This window comes from Melitaea cinxia, chromosome 2 (assembly GCF_905220565.1).
Source record: "Melitaea cinxia chromosome 2, ilMelCinx1.1, whole genome shotgun sequence".
In the NCBI taxonomy this organism is placed as follows: domain Eukaryota; kingdom Metazoa; phylum Arthropoda; class Insecta; order Lepidoptera; family Nymphalidae; genus Melitaea; species Melitaea cinxia.
The window spans coordinates 3,812,792-3,840,464 of NC_059395.1; the positions used below are offsets into that span (position 1 = coordinate 3,812,792).

The 27,673-nt window shown below is 35.4% G+C and overlaps 1 protein-coding gene across 1 annotated transcript; it reads right to left on the reverse strand.

Annotated features, from left to right (window-relative positions):
- Nucleotides 1–1,108: 1,108 nt before the first annotated feature.
- LOC123667142 (neural Wiskott-Aldrich syndrome protein-like) lies at nucleotides 1,109–23,485 on the reverse strand. Its single transcript, XM_045601120.1, has 10 exons — nucleotides 23,136–23,485; nucleotides 18,212–18,439; nucleotides 17,369–17,468; nucleotides 10,593–10,709; nucleotides 9,547–9,713; nucleotides 8,700–8,793; nucleotides 7,333–7,422; nucleotides 5,883–6,082; nucleotides 5,167–5,256; nucleotides 1,109–1,273 (listed from the first exon to the last, which is right to left on the reverse strand). The coding sequence occupies exons 1-10, from the start codon at nucleotides 23,220–23,222 to the stop codon at nucleotides 1,109–1,111; spliced, it is 1,338 nt and encodes a 445-aa protein (XP_045457076.1). The 5' UTR covers nucleotides 23,223–23,485.
- Between the last annotated feature and the right edge of the window lie 4,188 nt (nucleotides 23,486–27,673).

Consider the following 27,673-nt stretch of genomic DNA (forward strand, 5'->3'; position numbering starts at 1 on the left):
GAAAGGCTCGCTAGCGTGACATTTCTACATTGGACAGGTTCAAACATCTTTTTGTGCATTAAATAGTTCATAATTTTTTCATCGGTGTTATATAAGTATGAATTTGTAGTATAATTTTTATTAGATTAATATTAAAATGTACTCGAATCGCATAGCTATAACATTTGTCTCCACGGCTAAACGCGATGACGCCACATGACCAAATTTTGCCGTATCGTTATACAAAGTAACGTAAACTACAAATCTTTGTTTAGAACAGTCGACATATATAAAAAACAGAATGTTCACGTTTTTGATCATACTCCTCTTTCAATTTTTCAGACATTTGAATTTTCCTAGTTAGTGTAAGACTAAATTCGCGGTCGTTTGTCGTGTATATTGTCGTGCTTAGGTAAAAGACACTAAACATCGAAATCTAAATAAAAAGTTAGCTCCAAGTTTTTTTATAATCTGAATCGAAAAAGAAATGTGATGCCTTGAAATTTTTTACACAAGCCGTGAAAAACGGTTACCGCATACCTAAGCACGGCAGACACGTCCGACTAAGTAAAACCGACTCCGCTGCGGATCGCGTGCGCGTGTAAGACCGAGTAAGGCCGGGTGGCAGCCCGCATGTGTGTGCGACACGTTCGGTCGAGTGCCCGCTGCGCATGTGTGTGTGTGTGTGTGTGTGCGCTAGTCGTCCCACTCGCCGTCGCTGGTTGTGTGTGTGTGTGTGTGTGTGTTTGTGTGTGTGTGTGTGTGTGTGCGCGCGCTAGTCGTCCCACTCGCCGTCGCTAGTTGTGTGTGTGTGTGTGTGTGTGTGTGTGCGCTAGTCGTCCCACTCGCCGTCGCTGGTTGTGTGTGTGTGTGTGTTTGTGTGTGTGTGTGTGTGTGTGTGTGTGTGTGTGTGTGTGTGTGCGCGCGCTAGTCGTCCCACTCGCCGTCGCTAGTTGTGTGTGTGTGTGTGTGTGTGCGCGCTAGTCGTCCCACTCGCCGTCGCTAGTTGTGTGTGTGTGTGTGTGTGTGCGCGCGCTAGTCGTCCCACTCGCCGTCGCTAGTTGTGTGTGTGTGTGTGCGCGCTAGTCGTCCCACTCGCCGTCGCTGGTTGTGTGTGTGTGTGCGCGCGCTAGTCGTCCCACTCGCCGTCGCTGGTGTCGCCGCTGCCCTCGGAGTCGGAGGACTGTATGGCGCGCGCGCGCTCCTGCAGCGCCCGCGCCAGCGCGCCCGCCAGCCCGCTGGCGCCGTCGCCCGCCGCGCCGCGCTCCTCGCCCGAGCTGCTGGAGCGCTGCACCTGCGGGGTCGGGCCGTTTTTATTTATTTTTTTATTTATTTACACTTTATTGTACACCAAATAAAATAAACGAGGAACATTAAAAATAATTTGTAGAATAAAAATGTACAAAAGGCGGCCTTATTGCTTAGAAGCAATCTCTTCCAGACAATCTAGGGCAAAGGAGATGATATATTGACGGTGTAGGTGTACAGTTTAATTTTATAAACAATAATCATGATATACCTTTTTAAAATCCTTGTATTGTGCCCTTCAATTTGATACCCATATTGTAGTATTCGAGAAAAAAATTTTTTTTTAATGTCACCTATCTAAGAACACTTGGGCAGCTAAGACGAACCTAACGATACCTCAATTATGTAAATCCATTCAGTGGTTCTGGAAATAAGAGGTAGTAAAAAATATTACATACAAACATACATACATACAAGATACGCGCGAAAAACATAACCCTTCCTTGGCAGTCGGGTAATAATAGGAAACACCTCAATAAACAGACACACACACACACACACACACACACACACACACACACACGCACACACGAACGCACGCACACACGCACGAACGCACGCACGCACGCACGAACGCACGCACGCACGCACGTACGCACGCACGAACGCACGCACGCACGCACGCACGCACACACACACACACACACCTAAGTTCTTCTACATAAATAAGAAGTTTTTAAACAAGATTAATAGTGACAGAAGAAGATAATCATAAGACTGGAAACCTAAAGCAAAGGATTAAATCCCATTCATTTTAAGTAAGTCTTGTTTAACAGATTTCTTAAAAATGGGAAGAGATTGAGAACGTCTAATTCACAAGGGCAAAGAATTCCAAAGTCGAGCAGCTTGTACGGTGTAGAAAATAGAGGAATGAAAAGGAATTTCAAGAAGTAGATTGTTGTTCGACCGTAAACTACTTTCATGTAAATCATTTAGATATTTAAACCGCTCTTTTAGGTAAGATGGAGTTGCCGGATTAAACATAATGCAGTATAATAGCCTGAGAATGTGAGTATTCCTGTGAAGGCGAATTGGGAGCCACTTGAGTTTTTTGCGAAAATCGGAAATGTGATCATATTCGCGGAGACCAAATATGAATCGGATACATAAATTTTGAATGCGCTAAAACTTATTCGATTGCTCCTTGATCAAGATAGCAAGTGTCGGCATAGTCATAGATAGGTAAGAGAAGACTATGTACGAGCGCAATTTTGGTGGACGTAGGAAGGAAATTTTGCAACATGCGAAGAGATCCCACGGCAGAAAAGACTTTTCGACTTATCTCACTAACCTGTGGACATCAAGAGAGGTTTTGATCAAATATGATTCCAAATTACAAGAGATAATTGTGTCCTATTTACGCGAGGAATAAGTTAGAGCTTTCAATAATGATAGCTTGTGTTTTTCTTGGATTCATTGTTAAGCCAAAAGATTTACTCCATTTAGAAATGGCTAGTAGGTCTTCGTTAATACGAGAAACAGACTCTGGTAGTTCTGTAATGGTACAGTGGGTGTAAATTGATCGTCAGCATAGAGATGATAGTTTGATGATATAACGTTAGTGACTCAGTTAATAAAGATAGAGAATAAAAGAGGAGACAATATGCCACCTTGAGGTACACCAGCACTGATCTCGGTGCAATTGGAATGGGAGTCATTAGCTCTAACTCGCTGCCGACGACCTTGCAAATAGTCGGTACACCAGTCAGTAGCCTTAGGAGATGTGTTAAAGGTACGCAGTGTGTCGATTAACAAATCAAAGTCCACGGTATTGAACGCATTATTAAAATCTAGCAGTGTCAACACCGTAACCTTCTGATTGTCCATATTAGATCGGATGTCATCAGTGATTTTGATCCGTGCAGTAGTAGTACTTATGACCTGGACGAAAACCGGATTGAAAAGGATTGACGAGATTATATCTAAAAAGAAAACGGCTAAGTTGCTGATGTATGAGACGCTCAAGAGCTTTAGAGAGAAATGGGAGAATGGAAATAAGACGGTACTCGGATATAGAACAGGGATTACTTTTTTTAGGAAGTGGAATTACATCAGCATCTTTCCATGCTGACGGGAAAGAACTAGTGGAGATGGAGAAGTTAAAAATAAATGTTATAATGGGACATAGGATATCAATAAGAGGGATAATCATAGTACGACTAATGCTATCTGATCCAATCGAATTGGACTTAACCACGAGAATCTTTCTCTTAACTTCACTTTCAGTAAACTGACCAAAGAAGACAGCAGGAGTATCAGGGATTTGCAAAAAAGAAAGCTGGTTTTTCGTATTTAGTTTGGTTGTACTATCAATTACAACCGAAGAGGAAAAATGGTGATTTAGTGCATTAAGATCAAAATTTTGGAAATTAATTTGACGAGTTTTACCAACTCCTAGCGATTTGAGAAAATTTCAGACTTCACTGGAATCTTTCTATAAATCTTTGTTTTGCATCTCTACAAGATTTATTGCATCGGTTGCGAACCTTTACATACTTTACTCTGTTGGCTTCACTAGGATCTTTTCTATATTTTGCCTTAGCTCGGTTCTTTTTCTCCTGCAATATCTTAATTTTAGGTGAAATCCATGGTGCAGGGAGATGCTTCATTTTTACGAGCCGAACAGGAGCATGGACATCATAGCTGGCCAGTAGTGAAACAAAAATAGCTACCCGATTATCAATTGTACTCGCACAATACACCGGAGATCAATCAATTTTTGATGCATCCTCTTGCAGACGTTCAAAATTTATCAAACCAAAATTTCGCTGCAAAAGAATTTTTGATTTTGTTTTAGGAGGCCTAAGTTTATAGGATAGATATGGTAGGTCGTGATAGGAAAATGCCTCTGGTGGCATTTGACCGTGTTTAGTAACATGGTCAGTTGAAGAGACAATAATTAAGCCGATAGTGAAGGAGAACAGTTAGGAAAAATATGAATAGCAGACACAGGTAAAATATGCAAATCCACTGCTTTGACAACAGAATTAAAACGGGAGGACCGGTGGTCATTTTTTAGCAAGCAGGTGTTAAGATCGCCCATGATCACTGTGTGGCTGTATGTGGCTGTATGTAGGAGTAATATTATGTAACAATATTTCAAAGGACGTGAAATAGTCAACAGAAACACATGGACTATAAAAAACACCGAGAAGCAGTTTGGTATGTGAAAAACCTACCTCAATAAAAAGATGAGAGTCTGAGGTTGCGAAAAGTCAATAATATTGTATGGAAAGTGTGACCAAAGGTAGATCGCAACGCCTCCACCTGATCGACCAACGCGGTCATTGCGGATTAGACCCGGACCCGATAGAGAAAAAGAAGTAGAAGATAGACAAAGCCTAAGCCAAGATTCAGAAATTAAAATAGCCTGAGATAATGCAGTATAATAGCCTGAGATACAGGTCCATATGACAATATGTCTATTTTACCACGACCTACCAACTGTTTAGACATCAAAGCTGGAATATTTAGTATAATAACTATAAAGAAATAACTAGAACGAATGAGACTAGTAAGACTCAGTTTTCGTCCCGCTTTCACGGACAACTTCGAGTGTTTCCAGAGACACGCAATGTTTATTATTTATCTTTTATTATTTTTTTATTAAAACTTTAACACTGTCCAGCCTTTAACAGTCTACCCGGTTCTGCGCCCTCTGAATCCAGCGGCTTCTCGGTGCCATCTTTTGCCGAGACATGTTCGCCATTCGAGAACCTTCCTTTCCCATTGGTTATCGGTTATCCTTCCAATATGGCCTGCCCATTACCTCTTCAGCAAATTTAATGAAACGCTACTTTTCGACAGTAATTGAGGTATTCTATGCAGTCACCTATATCAGCTCTTATAAAAACGAATGAACTAAATGTATGTGCTTACGGATTTTAAGTTGACTCCCTGTCGTATCTCGCTGAGCAGGTTGCTCCTACTGTCGTCGTTCAGTGATGTCTTCGACCCGACCTCCACGTGCTGGATGAAAATTATTTCATTTTATTAAATACCCAGCAATAGTACTTTTTAGGGCAGTATTTTTTTAACATAATTATACTAGTTGCGTCACATGGTTTCATCCGTGTTATTTCCGATACTGAAGGAATATCCGGATAAAAAATAGCCTATATGTTATTCTAAACATCTAGCTATCTACGTACCAAGTTTCATTAAAGTCGGTCCAGTAGTTTTGGCGTGCAAAAGTAATAAACATACATACATGCATCCATTCTCACAAACTTTCGAACTTAAAATATTAGTAGGATAATTATCTGACATACGAAAAACGAATTAAAAAAATGTTGGAAAATTACGATATTGCAAAAAAAAAAAACGGTTTTTACGAATAGTAAATGGAAAAAATGTTTCAAATTTAGGTACCTACTATTTTTTTTACAATTGGCAGCAAAAACCCACTACAGTTCAAATTTTCCTAACGTGTACATTAAAATATTACAATGGTCACAAACAGTTCTACTCCTCTTATTAAAAGCAAGTTTTAAATTTTATACTACGACGTGACATAATTCTGTCGCATTTGACACATAATACATCACATATTCCACAAACGCGGACAACAGCTGTGTGTGTAGAAGTTCACTGACCCGGAGCGTCTTGTTTCCACTGCGGATGCTCTCCATGAGCGCGGAGCGCGGGTCGGGCGCGCAGTCGGCGGGCGGGGGCGGCGGCGGCGGCGGGGCGGGCGGCGCGGCGTGGGCGGGCGGAGCGGCTGGGGCGGGCGGCGGCGGCGGCGCCATGGGCGGGGGCGGGGGCGGCGGCACTGATGGCGGCGCGGCGGCCGGTGCTGGGGAACGACATACGTTCCAAATTCAAATTTAATGTTGTCTGGATCGCTATTTTAAGGAATTGTTGCTTTTGTGTGTGTGTGTTGGCGTAAATGCCACATTAAGTATATACATGTCGAAGACTCTTATAATTTGTGAAAATTACTAAAATAAAGATTATGGCATTAACAACGCTGTTTCTTTGCTCGATTATCCCGCTATTTGCCTTAATGATGTCTGCCGATACTTAAAATAAGTGTCTTCGCATCTATATTAAAATTATCAATAATCTTTTAAGATAATTAGTAAGCCGTCTGTATATATTCAATACAAATGACTTAACCCAATTAAGCGAGTTTAAGGGCTAAATAAGAGACTCATAGAATCGTGGGATCATGGGTAAACACAGGCGTGTATTTACCCCAGGGCCAAAAGTGCCATGGCCCCGGGCGGCAGGCTGCGAGTGGTGGCGCAAGCCGAGCATAACTACACTGCTTTTGCTTTTTTTTCGTTAATTTATGTTATAGGTTAAACTGCAATAGAACGTGGTGGATTTAGCCAAAGACTTTCGCCTACATGGAGAAAGACACTTATATTCAGAAGTGGGATGTTATAGTCTGAATGGTGATTTTGAAACTTTATAGACCCAGGACGGTAAATCTTTAAATACACCACTGGAAAAACAACTCGGTAGATAGAAGAAGATAAGTTAATTAATATAAATAGTAGTCACGTTGCATGGTCCTGGGCAGCGGCGAGGGCGGCGCAAGCCGAGCATACTTACGTTGATTTTGCCTCCGTTAACTTATGGAGCGGTAAACTTTAGAGGCCCGAAACTGAGCAGCTAGATGGGAGAAGATAAGTTAGATAATGTATGTCCAGTACCTAAAGGTTATCTGGAAGAAATCGCTATTTAGCAATAAGATCGCCTTTGTACATCTTGTATTGTATCTTTCTTTATATGTCTGTATTTTGGTGTATATTAAGAATAAATAAATAAATAACTAAGTAACGGTCCTGTCCTTGAGCGCTCGATATGCGGAGGCTTTGTAGGCCACAAAGGCGGGCCTACCGTCGGGGCGTCACAGTTGCATGCTTTAGCGATCCCGTGACGCCCCACTATAACGATACTGGCACCGTTGGCTTTTAGCGGGTAGTCCGTACTCCTTCTGGCTGCACCGGAAGCCCCAGAGCCCCGTCGCCTCCTGGCGGCGAGGATAGTGCGTAAATGCATTTCTCAGCGCTAAAAAAAAGTATTAACGGTCCTCACGTTGCAGGGGCCGGGGCGGCGGCGGGTTGCGGGGCGCGGGGCCGACGGGCGGCGCGGCGCGCGCGGGCGGCGGCGGCGGCGCGCGGGACGCTGCGGGCGCCGGAGGTTATGTTAGGGCCGGTGTTACAAAGGTTTTAAGGCAAACATATTACTACGCATTTATAATATATATGTGGGATTAAATCAAAAAATCCACAGTCGTTAAAATGCTGGTTTAATCAAATGCACAGAGAAATAAAATTATACACGTCTTGCCGTCTTCACTCTCTTAGCGCCACACCCCCACTCTCTGTCACACGTTCGTCTGTCAATGTCAATCATCCTTCACATCATGCATACTCACTCTTACATTCCCTTTCATGCATTCGTCTTTAAAATTACACATCCTACATATATATATATATATATATACATTTATTCCAATCTTAAATTACGCCTCAGCTGGCCGCACTTATGAGACCCCTCCTACCTAGTGTGACGTCACATTTTTACAGTTCTGCACCTACGTTTCGATACTTTTTTTTATTTTCATTTAATTTATTTTTCGATAAAATCAAAAATAATAATCAAATTTTATAAATCAGCCCCTAATACTCGTACAGCGAGTGTCGATTCGCCAAGCAAATAATTTAAACTTTATTTTCCTGTCCAAGTTAATGATTAACGTCCTACTTATTATGCCTTTGTACTTTAAATATCATATAAAAATTCATACAAAACTTTGAACCCCTTCCAATGTGACACTTCGTCGCCCCTAACCCCCGTAACCTAAGTATAAAAAAAATATAGAAGCATAGTAATAAAATAAAATTATAGGTGGGTATACACAATCCAATTATGATGAAGACTCAAAAATTGTCGCCATATAAATAGCGGCAGTGCGAATTTATCATTAAAAAAAACCCCATTAATGTGTGACGTAATTTATACACAGCCCAACTACGAAACATTTAGCTGCTCCATTATAATTGCAAAGATTATAACAAATAATATTAATAAATAATCATTCATTGACATCAGTACATTTTTTTTTTATGTCACTAGGTCGGCAAACAAGCGTACGGCTCACCTGATGGTAAGCGATTACCGTAGCTTATAGACACTTGCAACACCAGAAGCATCGCAAGCGCGTTGCCGACCCAATCCCCAATCCCCCCAGGAGCTCTGATCACCTTACTCACCAACAGGAACACAATACTGCTTGAAAACAGTATTATTTAGCTGTGGTATTCTGTAAGGTCGAGGTGCTACCCCAGTCGGGCTGCTCCATATATTGAGCAGGAAATTCCTGCTGTGCCCTACCTCAGTTAATTTCCTTGTCAGTAACATTTTTTTCTTAAACTATATGTGCGTGTGTGTGTACTCACGCGGCGCGGGCGGCGCGGCGTGCGGCGCGCGGGAGGGCACGGGGGGCGCGGGGGGCGCGGGCGGCGCGGGGGGAGGCGCCGGCCCGCGGCCGCTCTCTGCGGGCAGGTCGCACCATATAACACAGGGCGCTATACGCTTTATTTATTTCTGAAACACTCAGAAACGGCTTATCTGATTTAGATATGGTTTTCTCTACTATATTGTGGTAAGCTTCACATTTAGTGTTGGTTTCATGTCAATCGGTTCATTAATAAAAAATTTATGCCAATTTAAAGAATCACGTTGAACATGTAATCGTATCGTTTGGGTATCCAAACGACGGTGTTTATAATTCAAAATAAACCAAGAGATACATCCAAAAATGTTGTCTATATATATATATATATATATATATATATATATATATATATATCGTTTGGTATCTCTTCTCGTTGAACAGACTTTAGTCACTATTCCACGAGGACGAAGTCGTGGGCATAACTAGTACTTAAATATAAATAGTTCTTTAGTGTCTGTGTCACAGATATTTTTCTAAATTGACCGATTTTGATTTAAACTTTTGTATGGTATGTGCTTCAGTTAGACTTTTGGACGGTTTCAAATTACAATCGGAACTGATAGACGGCGCTGTAATAGCTTTCTAAAACTTTTTTCTGGTAGAACAACATCTCGTTTTTTTTCTGTTTTGATTCCATTTCATTGGATTTGGAAGAGTGCCATTATATAGTTTTAGTCATCTCTCCCTCAGACCTGCTTCTTCTCAATTCCACGATTCGTCTTTGGCCATCCGTCCCTGACTAAAACGTATAGCTTACACAAACTATAACTTTTAGCCGTACCTTTAACCTTGGGCGAGTCGTGTAACTCTTCCTTGACAGCCTCAGCGCCGCCGTGGCTCGAGATAAAGTCGTATATAAACTGTCGAGTGGCATGGTCCTGCAGCTGAGTGTCCGTGATTCCGGCTTTCACTAGGAACGACCTCATCGCCTCCTCAGGCAGGTCAACGTCGAAACCTAACATTTATATCATAATTATTCACCTAAACTAAACTCGATTAAGCTAGCTTCAACCTGTAACATCCCACTGCTGGGCATAGGCATGTTTCTCCATTTAGGAAAATGATTGGGGCTTAATCCACGATGCTGCTGCATTGCGGGTTGGCTGATATGTTCCCTACTATGAGTAGCGCGGTTTATTAGATATTTATAATAACAACAGGGACCGACAGCTTAACATGCTCTTACCGTGCCCGGTGGGAAAGCCCACAAGGCAGACATCCAAACCGGAAAGAAATAATTGTACATGTACAAATATCTATATCGAGCGGGAATCGAACCCGCAAACCGTCGGTGTTTTAGGCGTTGCTCGTTTCGAATATATTTTGATGGAATCATTCAGAGCTCAATATATTTGTCAAAGCCGAAATCAGAGAGCCCACAAATAAACTAAAACATTATAAATATTTGTCTATAGAACGCAAAATATTGCTTTTGAGTGTGATCTATATGTACTTAGACAATATAAACTGGAGTTCGTAGATCGTCGATCGAGAGTTAGTAGTTAAAACATTTTATATTACCAGATATTTATAGGAACTACAGCATTGTGTCACATGCCCTAGTTTTTATATAGAGCTTTGAGCGTATTCATCCATACATTTGGATGAATTCTCATAGTGCCACAGATATTATCGCAGATATCGCGTAGAAAATTTGACAGCAATTGAAATTATTTTTTTATTTAATTACCAGTCTTATGAAATTGTCACGGAAAAATGTACAAAATATCCAGGATATGTAATGACATATGCCAACATGGCAACTTGTCAAAATTAATATTGTTTATTATATAATATACAGATTAAAAAGGATTTAGGAAGAACAATGTTTTACCTTTGTTCGCGTCCCATCCCACATGCGATACGTGTACGAAATTCTTCGGCATACCAATGTCTGCTTTCGTCAATTTTCGTGTTTTCGGCTTTTTGTTCGAGCTCTTCAATGTGTAATCTAGAAATAAAATACCATTAATAATTAACCTACTAAAATTCACTGACACAAAGTTCTTTTGATTAAAAAGCAATGGTCTAAAATTATGAAGGTGTAATAAAAATTCAACTATAACACAAGCATTAAGTTGCTTACTTTAGGAACAGACGACCATGTGTGTATTGTGTATATATTTATTTATTTATTAAATTTTGATCATTTGTGAGGAAATAATAAACTACTCTCTCATTTATCATTAATGATACTCACTAGTTTTCATTTTTATTATTATACTAGCTGACCCCGCAAACATTGTTTTGCCATATATTTAATTAACCTTCTCAATCCCCCCCCCCCATAACTTAGAAGAATGAAAAATAGATATGTACGATTTTATTTTTGTGTTAGATCGAAATTTTTGATATGATGATTTTTATTTTCGGTTTAAGCGATCCGTGGCGTGGTACATCGTTCCATAGCTTAATTGGCTAGAGCACCGACACGGTCAGTCGGAGACGCGGGTTCGAACCCCGCTGGAGTGGTCAATTTTTGATATTATATTCAAAAATGTTTATGAAAAATAGATGTTGGCCGATTCTCAGACCTACCCGATATGCACACAAAATTTCATAATATTTTATTAACCCTCTTACCCCCCCCCCCCCCCTATAGCTTAGGAGTATGAAAAATAGATGTTCGATTCTCAGACCTACCTGATATGCACACAAAATTTCATGAGAATCTGTCAAGCCGTTTCGGAGGAGTTTAACTACAAACACCGCGACACGAGAATTTTATATACTAGATCGTTCAATAAGTCCCGAGACTAACCTGGAAATGGCGCATATATTAAAAACTCTTTTGATTCTTAAAAAGTACTGGCTATCAATACAAGAATATGTGTCAAATTTTTAAAAATGGAACAATAAAATTATTGATTTTGAAACATTTAAGTGACGCTACGGTTGTAATTTCGATACAATGGAAAAAAACGAGTTTCGCGTGTTGATAAAACATTGTTTTTTAATGGGAAAAAATACCGTTGAAGCACAGCAATGGCTTATAAAATGTTATGCAGGATCAGCTCCCTCTAAAGCAACCATTTGTCGGTGGTATGCCGACTTCAAACGCGGTCGCATGGACACCAATGATGGGGAACGCTCAGGTCGTCCAAATGAAGCAGTGACTCAACAAAATATTAACCAAGTCCTCAAAATCGTATTGGAAGATCGGAAGGTAAAAGTGCGAGAGATAGCCGAGATAGTGAAGATTTCAGCTGGTAGTGTTTTCACTATTTTACATAAAAATTTGGCCATGAAAAAGCTTTTTTCTAAGTGGGTGCCGCGTTCGCTTACAACTAATCAAAAGGAACAACGTATCAATGATTCAGAGCGATGTTTGGCCTGATGAATCATAATAAAAAGGATTTTTTACGTCGGTATGTAACAATGGATGAAACCTGAATATACCATTTCACTCCGGAATCCAATCGGCAGGCAGCGGAGTGGAGAGCGGCTGGTGAAAGCCGCCCGAAGCGTCCAAAGACTCAGAAATCGGCCGGTAAGGTTATGGCGTCTATATTTTGGGATGCGCATGGAATACTTTTCATCGATTACCTTGAAAAGGGGCAAAATATAAATAGTGACTATTACATGTGCTTATTGGAGCGATTGAAGTACGAAATTGTGGATAAACGGCCTCACATGAACAAAAAGAAAGTGGTGTTTCACCAGGACAACGCGCCTTGTCACAAGTCCGTGAGAACGATGGCCAAAATTAACGAATTGGGCTTCGAATTGCTTCCTCATCCCCCTTATTCGCCAGACTTGGCCCCCAGCGATTACTGGCTGTTTGCAGACCTCAAAAAAATGCTTCAGGGTAAGAAATTTGACTCAAATAGTGAAGCTATCGCAGCAACGGAGGCTTATTTTGAAGCCAAAGACAAATCGTTCTACACACATGGGATAGAAAAGTTAGAAAAGCGTTGGAGGGACTGTATCGCTCTTGGAGGAGACTATGTTGATGAATAAAAATTAATTTTATAAAAAAGACCTTTTTTTAGTACTTAGTCTCGGGACTTATTGAACCACGTGTTAGAAGATGGGCAACCCATGCCATTTGTATAACATAAAATATTTGTTTGATTATCGGTGTGTGTTTGTTACAAGTTTAACTTCAGCACATGCACTTATAATCATATACCAGATACTCACTAGTTGAGGTGTTCGACTTAGAGGCGAGGGGCGCGGCGGGCGCGGCGGGGGCGGGCGCGGGGGCGGGCGGCGCGGGCGGGGGCGGCGCGCCGTTCATGCGCCGCGACCCCGACACGTCGGAGCCGTACGACGACGCACTGTTGGCGCGCGTCGCGAGCTCAGAGCGGTGCCGTCGCTCTGAAATACGATACAGTATAACACACCACGACACAATATATAATGGCTTAAAACATACTTATTTTTATGTTTAAGTAATTTCATTCATAAATAACCACAATTTGTTCGGGAATGCCTGTCCTTTTCATTAATTTAAGTGTAATTGTGTTTGGTCCAAACTAAAAAAAAACTTCAATTTTCATATCCGTTTTTTTTTTTAATAATAAAATAATAAATTTGGTCCAAACTAAAAAAAAACTTCAATTTTCATATCCAAGTAAAACAACGTACTTCCACATTTAAAATAAAAACGTGGCGTCAAGGAAAATAACAATATACTAACTTAAAAAAGGTGCAAAGGCGCTAATAAGGATATCATACAGACAACCGCTATCTATAATGATTGTGTTTGTTCGCAAACGAAAAAAAAAAACCGACTTCAATTACATCGACCGTAATACAATGTAGGTAGACAAAAATATAGTGAATTAAATACGTAGTGATAGCTCAAAAAGTCAGAAGTCAGAAGTAGTGATAAATCAAATTTAAATGGAACCACACGACAAGCGCCAGCTTTTCATATAAAAAAAAAGAATCATCCAAATCGGTACACCCAGTAAAAAGTTATACGCAGTTGCGCAAATAAAAGAATAGAATCGAATCGTGAACCTCCGCCTTTTTTGTCTGTCGGTTATCTATTGTTACCAGGAAAAGAGAAGATATGAAATCGAACGAAACATTAGTGAATTCGAATTCCAAAATATCACCAAAATAAAATTTTCGAAACATCTTTAACATTCAGAATTAGATCTATCACAGTATACTACTGTATTATAAATATATTATGAAGATTATTTTACAATCGTTCAAAAAACAATATTCCATTCACCCCGTAATGACAACAAATGCGTTTTGATGACACATTAAGAAAAACATTCAAGTAAAAAATTTACAAACAAGTGTATTGTTGTCAGTTGTTTTGACTTTTCTTTATTTATTATAAGAATAAATGACAACATGCTATCAATAGGATACATTGAATGAAATACATATGAGGTTGGTTACGATTATTTTCTAACGACCTGGTCGAGGCAAGAGCATAAAAACTTTAATTATTTGATTAGATACGTGTAATATCCCAGTGCTGGGCATAGGCCTCTTTCTTTATGTAGGAAAATGGTAGGAGTTTTATCTACCATGCTGTTCTACTGCGCCTTGACGAATATATTCCCTACTACGAGTAACGACCTTAACGTGCTCACCGAGGCACAGTAAGGAGACCCATATACAAAAATAATATAACATTCAACCAGACCAGAAACAAGTATTTGTACCAGTACAAATATCCGAACAGAGCGGGAATAGCGAAAGCGGGAATGAAATTGAATCTGCCACGACCGACATTAAAACAATTGAAACTAAAATATCTAAATAATATAATAAAACTGTGTACTTCAAATTGTTTCATACACTCTTAGAAGGAAACATAAAAAATCATATAAATTTAATTGATAGACAAGCAGACGGAACCTTTAATAAAAAAAATTATATAAAATCCGTTCACAGATCCGGCGAATGAGGAACGACGCAACATCGTTAACTATTTAAGTGATTAAGTAAACAATTAACAAGTCGAAAAACTAGTTTTCTTTAAATATTATATAATTAAATTAAAAACGAATAGTATTAATGACTGAGAAACTGTCTGTCGGCGGTGTTATTGAATTTGAAATCTGTATACATATTTATTTATTTGATACTTTATTTCTCATAAAATTTCACTAAGAAAAATAACAATATTTTAACTCAAAAAAGTACAAAGGCGGTCTGGTCTTATCACCACTAGCGATCTCTTACATAATTTTGTCTGTATTCAAACAACAAAACGGGCTTCATTATAAACTGACAAATAACTCGTTAGAACTCGTTCAAATTTAAATGGGATCATATCTTTTTTTTTCGAAAACTGAATTACAAAACGAAAAAAAAAACCGACTTCAATTACATCATAGTAATACAACGTAGATCGACGAAAAAATAGTCAAGTAACTACGCGTTATCAAAGATTACTCAAAAAGTAGTTATCAGATCTCGATAAAATTTATATGTGACCACATGATAAACATCAGCTTTCGATTAAATTAAAAATTATCAAAGTCGGTGCACCCAGTAAAAAGTTATTGCGGATTTTCGAGTTTCCCTCGATTACTCTGGGATTCTATCATCAGATTCAGATCCTTTCCAACTAGGTAGTACCAAACTAGGGATATCTACTTTCTAACGAAAAAAGAATTTTCAAAATCGGTACATCCAGTAGAAAGTTATGCGGTATAAATACAACGTATGTCGACGAGAAAAGCGTCAAGTAAAAACGCATTATTAGATATAACTCGAAAAGTAGTTGTTAGATCTCAAATAAATTTAAATGGGACCAAATGACACATACTACCTTTCGATTAAAAAAAAATGTCGAAATCGGTCCACCCAGTCAAAAGTTCTGAAGTAACTTAAAAAAAAATTGAAAAACTCCTTTTTTGGAAGTCGGTTAAAAAATGTATATACGCGTATAATTTCTGAACGACTGCCCCCAAACTGTATAACTTATTTTTAAAGGACTTCGAAAAAAAGTCGTTTTTTTTTTCTTGATAATTTTTGATATTGATAATTTTTTCGTCGATCTACGTTGTATTATACAGCGTAACTTTTTACTTGTTGGACCGATTTCGATAATTCTTTTTTTAATCGAAAGGCGGTGCTTGTCATGTCTCATTTAAATTGAGATGTGACACGTACTTTTTGAGTTAGCTTTAATAAAGCGTATTTACTCAACTAATTTTTCTTCTACCTATTTTGTATTACTTGTCTATGTAATTGTAGTAGGGTTTTTTTAGTTTGCGAACAAACAATTATCGTGTTCATTATTGCTAGCACCAGATGAGTATTAAAGAAAATTTTATTAAAGCAATCGATGTATTAAAAAAAAAGTAGAATTTAATCATCATCATCATCATCATTACAGCCTATACAGTCCACTGCTGGACATAGGCCTCCACAAGTTTACGCCAAAAATAACGTGAACTCATGTGTTTTGCCCATAGTCACCACGCTGGGCAGGCGGGTTGGTGACCGCAGTACTGGCTTTGTCGCACCGAAGACGCTGCTGCCCGTCTTCGGCCTGTGTATTTCAAAGCCAGCAGTTGGATGGATATCCCGCCATCGGTCGGCTTCTTAAGTTCCAAGATGGTTGTGGAACCTTGTTATCCCTTAGTCGCCTCTTACGACACCCACGGGAAGAGAGAGGGTGGCTAAATTATTTAGTGCCGTAGCCACACAGCACAGAATTTAATATAATAATTTAATTAGTTATGGAAATAGATTAAATGATATAATTAAGTACATATAGTAAGTTCTATTTGAGACGGATTCAGTACTCGTTTAATATTTTTGTACGTAGTGTTTGTTTGTGAAAGCCGTCCTATTATGACATGAAGAACAAGTAATGAAAGCATTCAAGAGTCATCTCAGTGACTTACATTAAGGCTTGATAGTTATTTTTAACCGACTTCAAAAAACGAGAACGTTTTAAACTTGACTCTTTTTTATGTATTACTTTATGACTTTTAACTGGATGTACAGATTTTAATGATACTTTTTATTGCGATGAGAAATTATTTTCTACTCAAACAAGTATGTATCGCTTCGCTCCAGCCTGCCCACTGCTGGGCATAGCCCTCTTTCCCCATGTTAGAGAAGGATCAGAGCTTAATCATCTGGCGTTATCCAAGTGTATATAGACAATACTTATGTCAAGGAACAAAACTACTTCTGAGTCATATTGATGACGAATTTATAACACTTAAGTTGTATGACGTCATTAGCTTAACATTTATTTAAATAAATAAAATATTCTTAGGACCTGTTTCATCGGTTGTGGGCAGTCGTAGCGAGGGGGCAACATGCCCCAGGCACTACTCATAAAAGGACGCCAAATATAAATGGTTCTCGAATGGGGAGGGGCGCTAAAAAGGTATTGTGCCCCGGGCGCGAATTAAGCTCTCTAGGTCACTGGGTGTGGGTAACGTTTATCCAGCACATAAGTTATGAATAAAAATTAACAGAATGAGGTAGAATAGGCCATTAGCGAATATTTTCACATTTGCGAATGGAACATTGCCATAAATATAATGGAACTCGATGGTGAACAATAATAATATATCAGAAAGTTTGTGGATAATGTCATCCGTCAAAACAAGTCCTTAGTATAACCCTAATTACAAGTTTATGGTACCAAGTAGTTAAATCTACACAAACCTGCCCTTCTCCGTTTTCGTAATTCAATTTTTTCAATGAGTATATTTCGTAGCGTCCTCGCTTCATCTTCATTCGCAAAATTAAATGCTGTCATGTATTCCTGTAATATTGAAATATTACATTAACGAAAATAGTTACAAAATATTTTCAAGCACGCAATAACTAATTAAATTAATTTTGCTATGAACGATTTTTAGGACGATTTCCAATTTTCATTAATTAAGATTCATTTTCGGTATATACATCTGTGCGATTGCGATTCATGCGATTCACGAAAAGAGGTGAATTATAGGAAGTAGTCATGAAAGGGAAAAGTATTTTCTTATCTATATTAATATTAATATTACTAGCGTACGTCTTAACTGATGGTAAGAGATTACCGTAGCTTATAGACGCCTGCAACGCGAGAAGCATCGCAAGCGCATTGACGACCCTATCCCCAACCACCCCAGAAGCTCTGGTCACCTTACTCACCACAGGGACACAACTCTACTTGAGAGGAGTTATTATTTAGCTCTGGTCTTCTGTAAGGTCGAGGTAATTCCCTAGTCGGACTGGTCCAAATTTTAGGCAGGATATTTCCTCTTGTGCCCGTACTTCGGTTACTTTCAACGCGCTAAACTACTTTTATTTTGGAGAGCTCGTTTATAGAATAGGCTATAGTCATAAAAACACGTTACGTCCAATATGAGCGGAGCATCAGCGAAAATTTGCAAAAACGGCGACAATTTATTCCTTTTGATAGAATAATATTTCAAAGTTCTATGTGAACGAAGTTACGGACAATAGCTAGTCACTTATAAAATAATAAAAAATATATATTATACATAATTATAATATTACCTCAGCCTCGAATGTATGTAAGTACGGGCGTGGACTCTTGTAATCTATTTGCAAATAGACCTCGTGTTCCCATATCATGGCTTTCCTGTAAAGGCAGTAGATTCGGAAGAAGTATGATCGCTTGCTGTTGTCCTTGATGAGGCAGAGCACGCCCGTGTCTTTCTTCTTCCATTCTGAATGTGCCGGCCCTTCTGTTGTGAATAATTGTACTACTGCTGTCGCTAAGCTCTGTAATTTCAATATTATTTTATTAATATCGACAAACCTGTGTTATTTATCTACTTAATTATTTAACTTAACGTTGTGCTAAGGACGGACTTAAAGCTTATCTAGCCTTATCTACTATTAGTTACATTTTTATCAAAAAAAAAAAAAAATTCTAGAAACATTTCTCTAATCAAGTAAATTATATTTGAAGCTATTTGGTTGATTGGTTCAAAGGCTTTCAGTTATGCCATTGAAGTTTAGTTGATTCCGCCAATGTCACTTAAACTAGAGAAACACTTGAACCTATGTATTTAAATCAGTGTACTAAGTAAATAAAGGTATCATTTTAAAAATCAAGGAATCAAAAAAAAATACAATCATTTATAGGTATCGGCACGAATATTGAGCGCTCGGCTACAGAATCTCTTTGAAAAAAAAAAATCGCTTTCGAGCATCACGAGCGCAATCAGAAAATAGTTTTGTTCAGTACATAATTAAAATGTAAATATTTATTAGTACTAAAACAATACCTACATACATATTTTATTTAAAACGCTATCAGTATTGGTGGTAGTCATTTCGTCATAAGTAAATTCATTTAAATATTAAAAAAGGATTTTAAAGTAAAAATTCTTTACGCACGCTTGACTTGGCGAGTAAGCTGGTGAATCCGTGACGAAAGCGTTACGAAAAGTGTTATCGGGCGAGTAGATATCGAGATAATATCAAATTACTACATATGTAAAAATTTGTTTAGTAAAAAAACAAACGAGTGCTTTAGACCACACAACAGAAGTAAACTTCTGCACAATAGGTCTGCACTATGTTTTAGATATACGAAACGTAGCTGGCTATGAGAGAAAGAAAATGTGTACTCGGACCTCTCTCTTGCTCTGTTCGCGTCGCCCGATCACACTTTTCATAACGCTATCGTTACGCATTCACCAGCTTACTACTTACTGTGTAAAGAAATTTTACTTCAAAATGACTAATAAGTACCAAAGTATTAGCGCCCCTAAAGCAAGAGAAAGGAACCAATTATTAGTGGCAGTTTTGGCGCGAAATGCGACTGACCAATCATTGTACGATAATATGATTATCTCGCCCCTGTGTCTCAGTTTTATCACCAAAAAGACCCAAAATTTCATCCGTGCCGGTAACAAAAATCAAATTATCCAAAAACGACTTTCCTCAAGCACTTTAAATAAATTCAAACAAAAATTTAATATTTGTTGCATGTGGCTGTTTGTCCCAGTTCTATTGATCTCAAAAATAGATATGTTGTGGGCTCAATTAAAACATTATTCTATAAAAGGATCTGTATGCAGAACTGCATTTTGATTAAGTTGATAGTTGACACTTGTACGTACGGTACACAAAACAAGTTAAGGATTATTACTTTCACCTCCTTATAATACAAAGGATTGATCTATACAGGCTATGTTTCCTGTCTTACCCTATTTAGATTATAAAATTATTTACAAACACGGTCTATGTATCATGATGTTTATATCCTGTAGTGCAAATAAAAACCTCAAATAATTATTTATTTTTTAATTAAATTTGGTAATACAATCCTTAATAATTGATATTTAGACAAAATCGAAATTATAAATTTGATTATTTTTAAAAATTACATTTTTACAACAAAATAAAATTTCTCGAAATAGTAATAACATAAAATTAATCAAAATTAATATATTAAAAGTAATTTTACCAAAAAATAAAAACTTCAAAGTTAATAATATTTAGAAAACAAAGCACTTTATGTAATGTAGAGAAAATGCTGACCAAGATTTCTATTTTCATTATGCAATGATCGTGGCAGACAAGGAATAATTCATTGTCTCTATGTAGCACCAGTTATGTGATACTCACATGTGACTTAACAAGCTACATAACTTAAATAATTTTCCAACTAACAATGTGGTCGGAATGCACAATGAGCTTTATATTTTTTCTTTTATAATTTTGATCTTGAGTATTATTGTCGATTAAGTAAAAAAATTGGATGAGCATATTTCGTTTATATACTTAATTTTTATTAATGTTTTCTCTATTGATAGGGGTTGTTTACAAGTGATCTCTTTCTTTGACTTCAGGCTTTGCCACTTTGTTTTATTAGAATATTGTTATTTTCTATAATATAATGTTAAAATGTGTAATAAAGTATGAAATAAATAAATAATAAATTATATTGAACCCTAGCTGAGCCCTATAAAAGGTTAAAAATGGTAGATGTGATGTAAAACAAGTTTGATATTATTTCTCTACAATAGTCTTTAGAATATTAACTCAAGTTCTTGACGGTGTATTAAGACAAAACCTACACCAGATTTTTAGTTACATCTCGATGAACACTCATTCAATTTCGTGTAGCAAAATTTGTGATACTAAAACAGACATACAGACAGCCAGCAAGAAAATTTTAAAAGTAATTATTGTGATTTCTATTGCTCCCATAATAAACTTTCCATTTTATGTTTTTCCCCTAATGACACTTATCACAGATATTAAGGGGTTACTGTTTTGTTAAATCTATAGATTTTCTTAATGTTAAATAATTTTAAAAAATTTTTTTGTCCTATATCATAATTAGAGTTTAAGTTCTTGCTACTTGTTTTTATTTTATCAGATAGGTATGAAAGATAATTCATATGTTAGTTCATGTGCTTTTTCTGATAATGGCATAAATAAGTTGCAATGACATAAATAGTAGATATTAGTCATACAAAATTTTGTATGACTAATATCTATGATAATAAAAAAAAAGTATGTTAATTTAATTCTCATTTAGTTATAGTTACCACTGTAAATAATTTTTTTAATTTTTATTTTTAATTTCTTTTAGTATTAATTTTTTTTTTTTGATTATTTAAAAACTTGTTTTTATTTTATTTTTAATTTTGTAGTATTTTGAGGTTTGGCCCTTTGAATATGAATGAAATATATCTTAAAAATCTTACATGTGATCTGGATCTACGCATATTTTGCGCTTTTCTTCAACTTATTAATTAAAGAAAAAGAAATTTATATTCATTACAAATATCTAAAATACATAGAAATTTATATATATCAAGTAAGAAACAGCTATTTTGGCACACTTGTAAGGAGCAGTTATTTTCACACTTCAATTCAAATATATCGGAACGAATTAACATTCTCATAATAAATGTACCAGTTAATTGCTAAATTGTTGATTGCTAAATTTCAATTCTATAAGATTTAGCGCGAGTGATTAAAAATTATCCATTTTTTAAATGAAATCCTAAATGTACAATAAGTATTGAATAATTGATGAGATGATTGAGTAAATAGATAAAAATTATACTTTTATTCTTGTCTTAAACATTTTTAAGCAATTTTATCCTAAATTGTTATTTGCATCCCTGAAATGGTGTCTCTTTATGCCAAAATCATAATATTGGTTCAAAATCCTATTTTACTTAATTTTTTTAACTTCTTTAAGATGGTATAGTTAATTTTTAACAGCATGAGAAACAAAATTTAATAAATTGAATATAGTTCTCTTGTTCATCTGTCTGTTGTGGCACAACCATGTACTAACACTAAATCGAACAGAGTCATTTTGAAAGTAATCACAATTATTTAAGTAAAGGTTTTATGTTATTTAAACTATTGCATTACTTTTTTACGTTATATAAGTACTTAAGCAGCTTAATTTGTATTTAGTTCTAGATATTATATGTATTTCTTCTAACTTATCTTTAATGTAAAGATTCCGCATATTGTATCACCATGAAAATGTCGGAAATTGATGAAAAATCTTTTCGATTAATGAGAAATAAATAACATTTCGACTTATATAACAACAATTAGGTTATTAAACGTAAGCAAAGGTGATACTTGTTAATTTTATTTACATTGTTTTTATATATATTTCTTAAGAAAATGTATGTATTAAAGAAAAGACTGGTAAGTTAAAACTACATTTATTGAAGACACATTAGCGTAGCAGTCACTGCACTGGTTTGTGAATGCTGCACTCACAGTTGTGGGTTCTATCTCTGAAAATCGCAAACATTTGTATTAGCCATACAGATGTTTGCTGCGCTCGGGCATTTATGCTTGTGTATGTTTCCGGAAATTATGCCGTTAAATGTGAGGCATATACATTTTTTTTAAAAGACCTTATACTTATTTATTTAAGAAATTTAATTTAATTAGTAAAAAATATATATTTTTGTTAAATTCTAATCTTAAGTATTTAGTTTTATACTACAAGGGTAAATTATATTCATCTTTGTATTTTAAAAAGCTATCAGCAGGCCATATAAGAACAACTATTTGAATATAAATGGTACATTGTTCGACGGTTGGTTACATCATTTATTTATAACCCACCAGGTCCATATAACTGGATGAGTACATAAGATCATACAATAAGAAATTCATACAGCTTTTTCTTCAACTTAAGTATATTGACCTACATATTTTGGAGGAAAAATATTAAATAATAATTTATTTTCCCTTTTATACTTGTAACTATATTATAATTAAAAAGATATAAAGGCATTTCATAATAAATCTAACAGGTTACCGATAAAATTTTAGAAAAAATTCAAATTTATCAAACCTATGTCATTCAGACGATTTATCAGTTAAACAAAACTGATAAAGCACCGATACACTGATATCCTTAATCTGCTGAACACGAATTTCATCGAAGGCCAACGAGCGCTCGAGGGTAACTCACCTGGCACTTCGGCCCGATGAGACTGAACACCTGGTCATTCTCATCTCGAGACAACAGGACGCTCGTTCTATTTTCTCCCCTCGGCATCCTGTTCAACTTGCACAAAAACACTCATAAAATCACTTTAAATAAGCACGAATTGATGTGTCAGTCATCACCATTTCTAGACATTCTAATGCACTAAGTTTACTTTTTTGGCACTTGCGATTAAACAACAGCGACGACACGAGCATTTCTCACAACACGATGGTGTTTATTCGACCATTGGGCGAGAACAAATTAGTAAAAATATAAAATTACTTTCTCTACACCCGTGCATGAAACATCAATCATCAGACTAGTGTTGCTAGTGATATAAATATGTAGATTCTAGTTGTCAGTTTACTTTTTTTGCTGTTGACGTCATTATTTTGGCACACAAGTAAAAACGGTTTTTATTTAAAAACTAATTCAATGTTATAATAATTATTGAGATAACAATAAACGAAGTAAAACTTATATATTAAATTTATTTTTCCTTGACATTAAAGATAAAATTCTTAGTTTTGAAAATGATTGCTTTACATATCTATATATCTTGTATAGCAGTCAATCCTATTTATTTATTTATTTTTAAGTCGAAGTTTGCCGATTCTCTTTCGAATGGTCGATGTGCATCATTTATTAACGGATACTGTTCTTATTTAGATGAAAATGATGATGTTTGTTATTGTTGACCAATTTATTTAAAATTAAATTTAGTAGTAAACAATTTACTCTTGTGAATAATTTGTTATCCACAAATTTTAATAACAATAATTTACTTTAAAAAATCATCACAACAATACTTTGCTTTTTTTTCTTATACACTTGCGTTTTTATTTATTGACATGTAATTCAAAAGATTAAAATAAAACAAAACTCAAATAGTTTATTTTTTTATTTAAATTCAATACATATTTACACAGCCAAAAAACGAAAACAATTATAGTGAACATACAAAGTGGGAAGATTTACAAATATATTAAACGTTCTACTGTTAAAGTTCAAGTGAATAAATCAACAATACTTTAAGATGTCTCATCGATATTGCACCAATTTAAAGATATTTTAATATTTATTAAAAGAAATAAAAATTTTCATTTACTATTATTTAAAACAAGTGCTTGGTAAAAGAATATGAAATATCTATAAATCAATTTTTACCCAAAATATCTATTTCAGCGGGAAAATATATTCAGTTAAAAGACAAAACTAACAGATCAATACTTATTGAATTTGATTACAAAAAAAAAGTCTAATATGCTCATATTTGGAGTCATTTTTTAAACAATAAAATTAAATTAACAAAAGTACATAATATAAAAAAATAGGATCCAGTAGGATTTTCTCCTGTGTCTGGGGTCCGGAATCACACACAATACACAAGCACAAACGCCCAGACCACGACAAATATCTAACAGGCCAATACAAATATCTGTCGTGAGCGGGGAGCGAACCTGCGACCGCCAGCGCAACAGTCAGCTGTGACCGCTGCGCCAACGTCAAGAAAAAAAAATGTGCGTTGTCAATACAAAAATATTTATATATAGTATGTTTTTTAAGTACGAATTCGATAATAAAATTGTTCTTAATAATTTGCATGATAAAGGGGATATTTATCAAGTTTGTTGTTTATTTTGAGTTATTTGAGTCGACACTATTACGAATACCGTGTGATGTGTGCCATGGATGCACCATTGGTTATTAAAAGCACAATGATTTTGGGTCTGTAATATTAGAGATGCTATGGTAATGGTGAACTTGTGTCTCGTTAAATATTCCGTTTTACACATAAATCATAGTGACTGAAATTTTGAAAACATATTTTTAATAATAATTGTACACATCCTAAGCATTTATTACCGCCATTATATAAACGTACAAAATTTGTATTCTACTAAAATTGTAAATTACATTACAAATAGATCTATTCTACATACAGCTTTTGTTAAGATGATACATTCAATTTGAAAATTTCTAAACATTTTGCTTCACATTTTATTTAACAAATTACAGTCAAAATGAGTCTATTTGCCTTGTGAAAATAGTGATTTATCACTGTCACTTAGCGTGCAAGCCCCCATGATCTATTAATACATAGTAAATTTGAACGAGTTGTCAAATTGACCAATTTAAGTAAACCATCCTTACAGGCGTTATCAAGGTTCAAGGGTCGAGGCTACGCTAATTGACAGCTATGATTCACTATTTTCTTAACGCGATAGTCTATAATATTAAATATATATTAAATAATTAAAAATATTGTCACAAGTAACAAGTATTTAATTATTGCATTAAAAATCGTATTAATTTAAATAAATTTTCAATTAATTAAACGCGATTAAACTACATAATTTTAATTAATAATTTACGTATTTGAATACAGTCGAAAAGTCTAAATAAAGGGATACATCGAAATAGGAAACGTTGATGAGAATTCGATGTTCGTAAGATTTCAAGGCAATTAATTATTTTTTTAAGACGAAGATAAAAGTTTGTTCTATGTCTTATCTAATCATAAGATATAATAGTTCTAATGGCTACAATTGTCTAAATTTATTATTACGCTAATACATTTATTACTATAATTTACTGTATCAATTTCGTCAAATGTAAATAAAAAAAATTTTGAACATTATCACGAACCAAGAACAGTAAATCAATTTTGATTTAAAACCGATATTTCTAGTTGTATGTAGATATGTGAGTTTTTAAAATTGTACATATTGTTAATTTTAAAAATTAATAATTGCTGGTGTAAAAAACACAATGTCAAAGATTAATAAAAGGATAGTGTTTGATAGTAGTAAGGCATGTAAAAATATCAACTGCATATTTATCATCTAATTAAGTAAATTGGCAAAGAAATTGTATGTATGTAGTATTAGTAGATTTGAAACATGTTACAAAATTGTATTGATATAGTTTACATAATTATAGTAATAATTTTCATTTTATATATAGGTACTAATTGAACTCAAACTATTCTATACATTGTGTGGTAAAACATATTTTGTGCAAAACACATAGTTGACAACTAAAGTTAAGAATTTTAAAGATTTTTTTTTCCTATGATTTCAATCTTCTTTAAATACAAAAACTAACTCAATGTTAGAAAAATTATCTCACACGAAAATCACAAATAAATTGTACTTGTTAGATTAAAAAAATATTATTAAAAATTGTTTACAATTGGCGAGGCGTGCAGTTTAGTAATATTCAAATTATCTAAAATATCTACTTTACCTAGTCGATAAAAAAAATAACTACAGCAAAATTGACTTTTAAAATTGCACATATCAAAAAAGTCCAGTCAGTATACCATAAGCTTCTTGTCAACGATTTGTAACCAATAACTTTGTATGCTATACTCGTATATTTGACAGTTGCCATTGTCAAGTTATAAGCAATCAAATTGTTAGTCAATTGCTTTTAACATTTTGACGTCTCCAAGGAATACTAAGCAAATTCGATTCATTTTAAGATATACAGAGGTTGAGATATTTATATAGGACCTAGATAAACAATTTCAATAATTAATCTACATCACTCAGGCAGTTTTAGTAATAATATAGATGTTTAGTAACATAATAATAGTACAGACATAATATTAACACGTTTTTGACTACTTTTCGCTTAAATCAGAGAATATACTTATTCCTTGGAAATGTCAATTCGATAAAAGATTCCGGTCATTTTTTTTCGGGCTGATATAACTCGCGTCATGTAAAAAGAACGCTGAAAGAAACTGGAGCGAAAGAAAATATTAGAAATACCTGTGCGAATAATTCGCACTAAATAAGTATACTAATTATCACTTTACATAATTACATTTTTTTAAACAAAAGCAATAACAAATTTTTAGTTATTGAAATGTCATATTCAAAAATATTAATAATCTGTACTCTCGATATTTATATTTTTTATGTGTTTAAAATGGTTAATTGATATTTGTTTTTAGTAAAATAAATAAGTAAATGGAGTTTTACAAATGTCCGTAAGCTAATGTGTTGTGAAAGTGAGTGATAAATGCGGAAAAATCATGAACTACGACTGACAGGGGTTTGTTTACCAAATAAGACTTCCAAAAAAGTGGACAGCAGGGAAAAGTTTTTTCCAGAGTTGGCAACACTGTACCTTTGCGCATCTTGACAGCCAGCGTTGTTTTAACATGACGCGAATTATACGTTATAAATATATATTTTTTCACTTCTCTATGTAAAACTATTTCGTATTTTAAAACTTTTGTGCGCGATAGTATTATTACTTTAGTGCGTAATAGCACACCGGCAAGCATGCGGCGCGTGATATACACGCCCCGCGCCCTACCTCATACCACCAAATAGACCGAACAATCGCCTTAGCGCAGCTTGAAGGCCAGCATTCTTTTTACATGACGCGAACTATACGCACACATAAAACGCTGAATATTGACAATTGAAATTATATAAATTTTATTTCAAAACCAAACAAAATTTTTGTATTATTGATATATTTATTATTTTACACACAAAGCA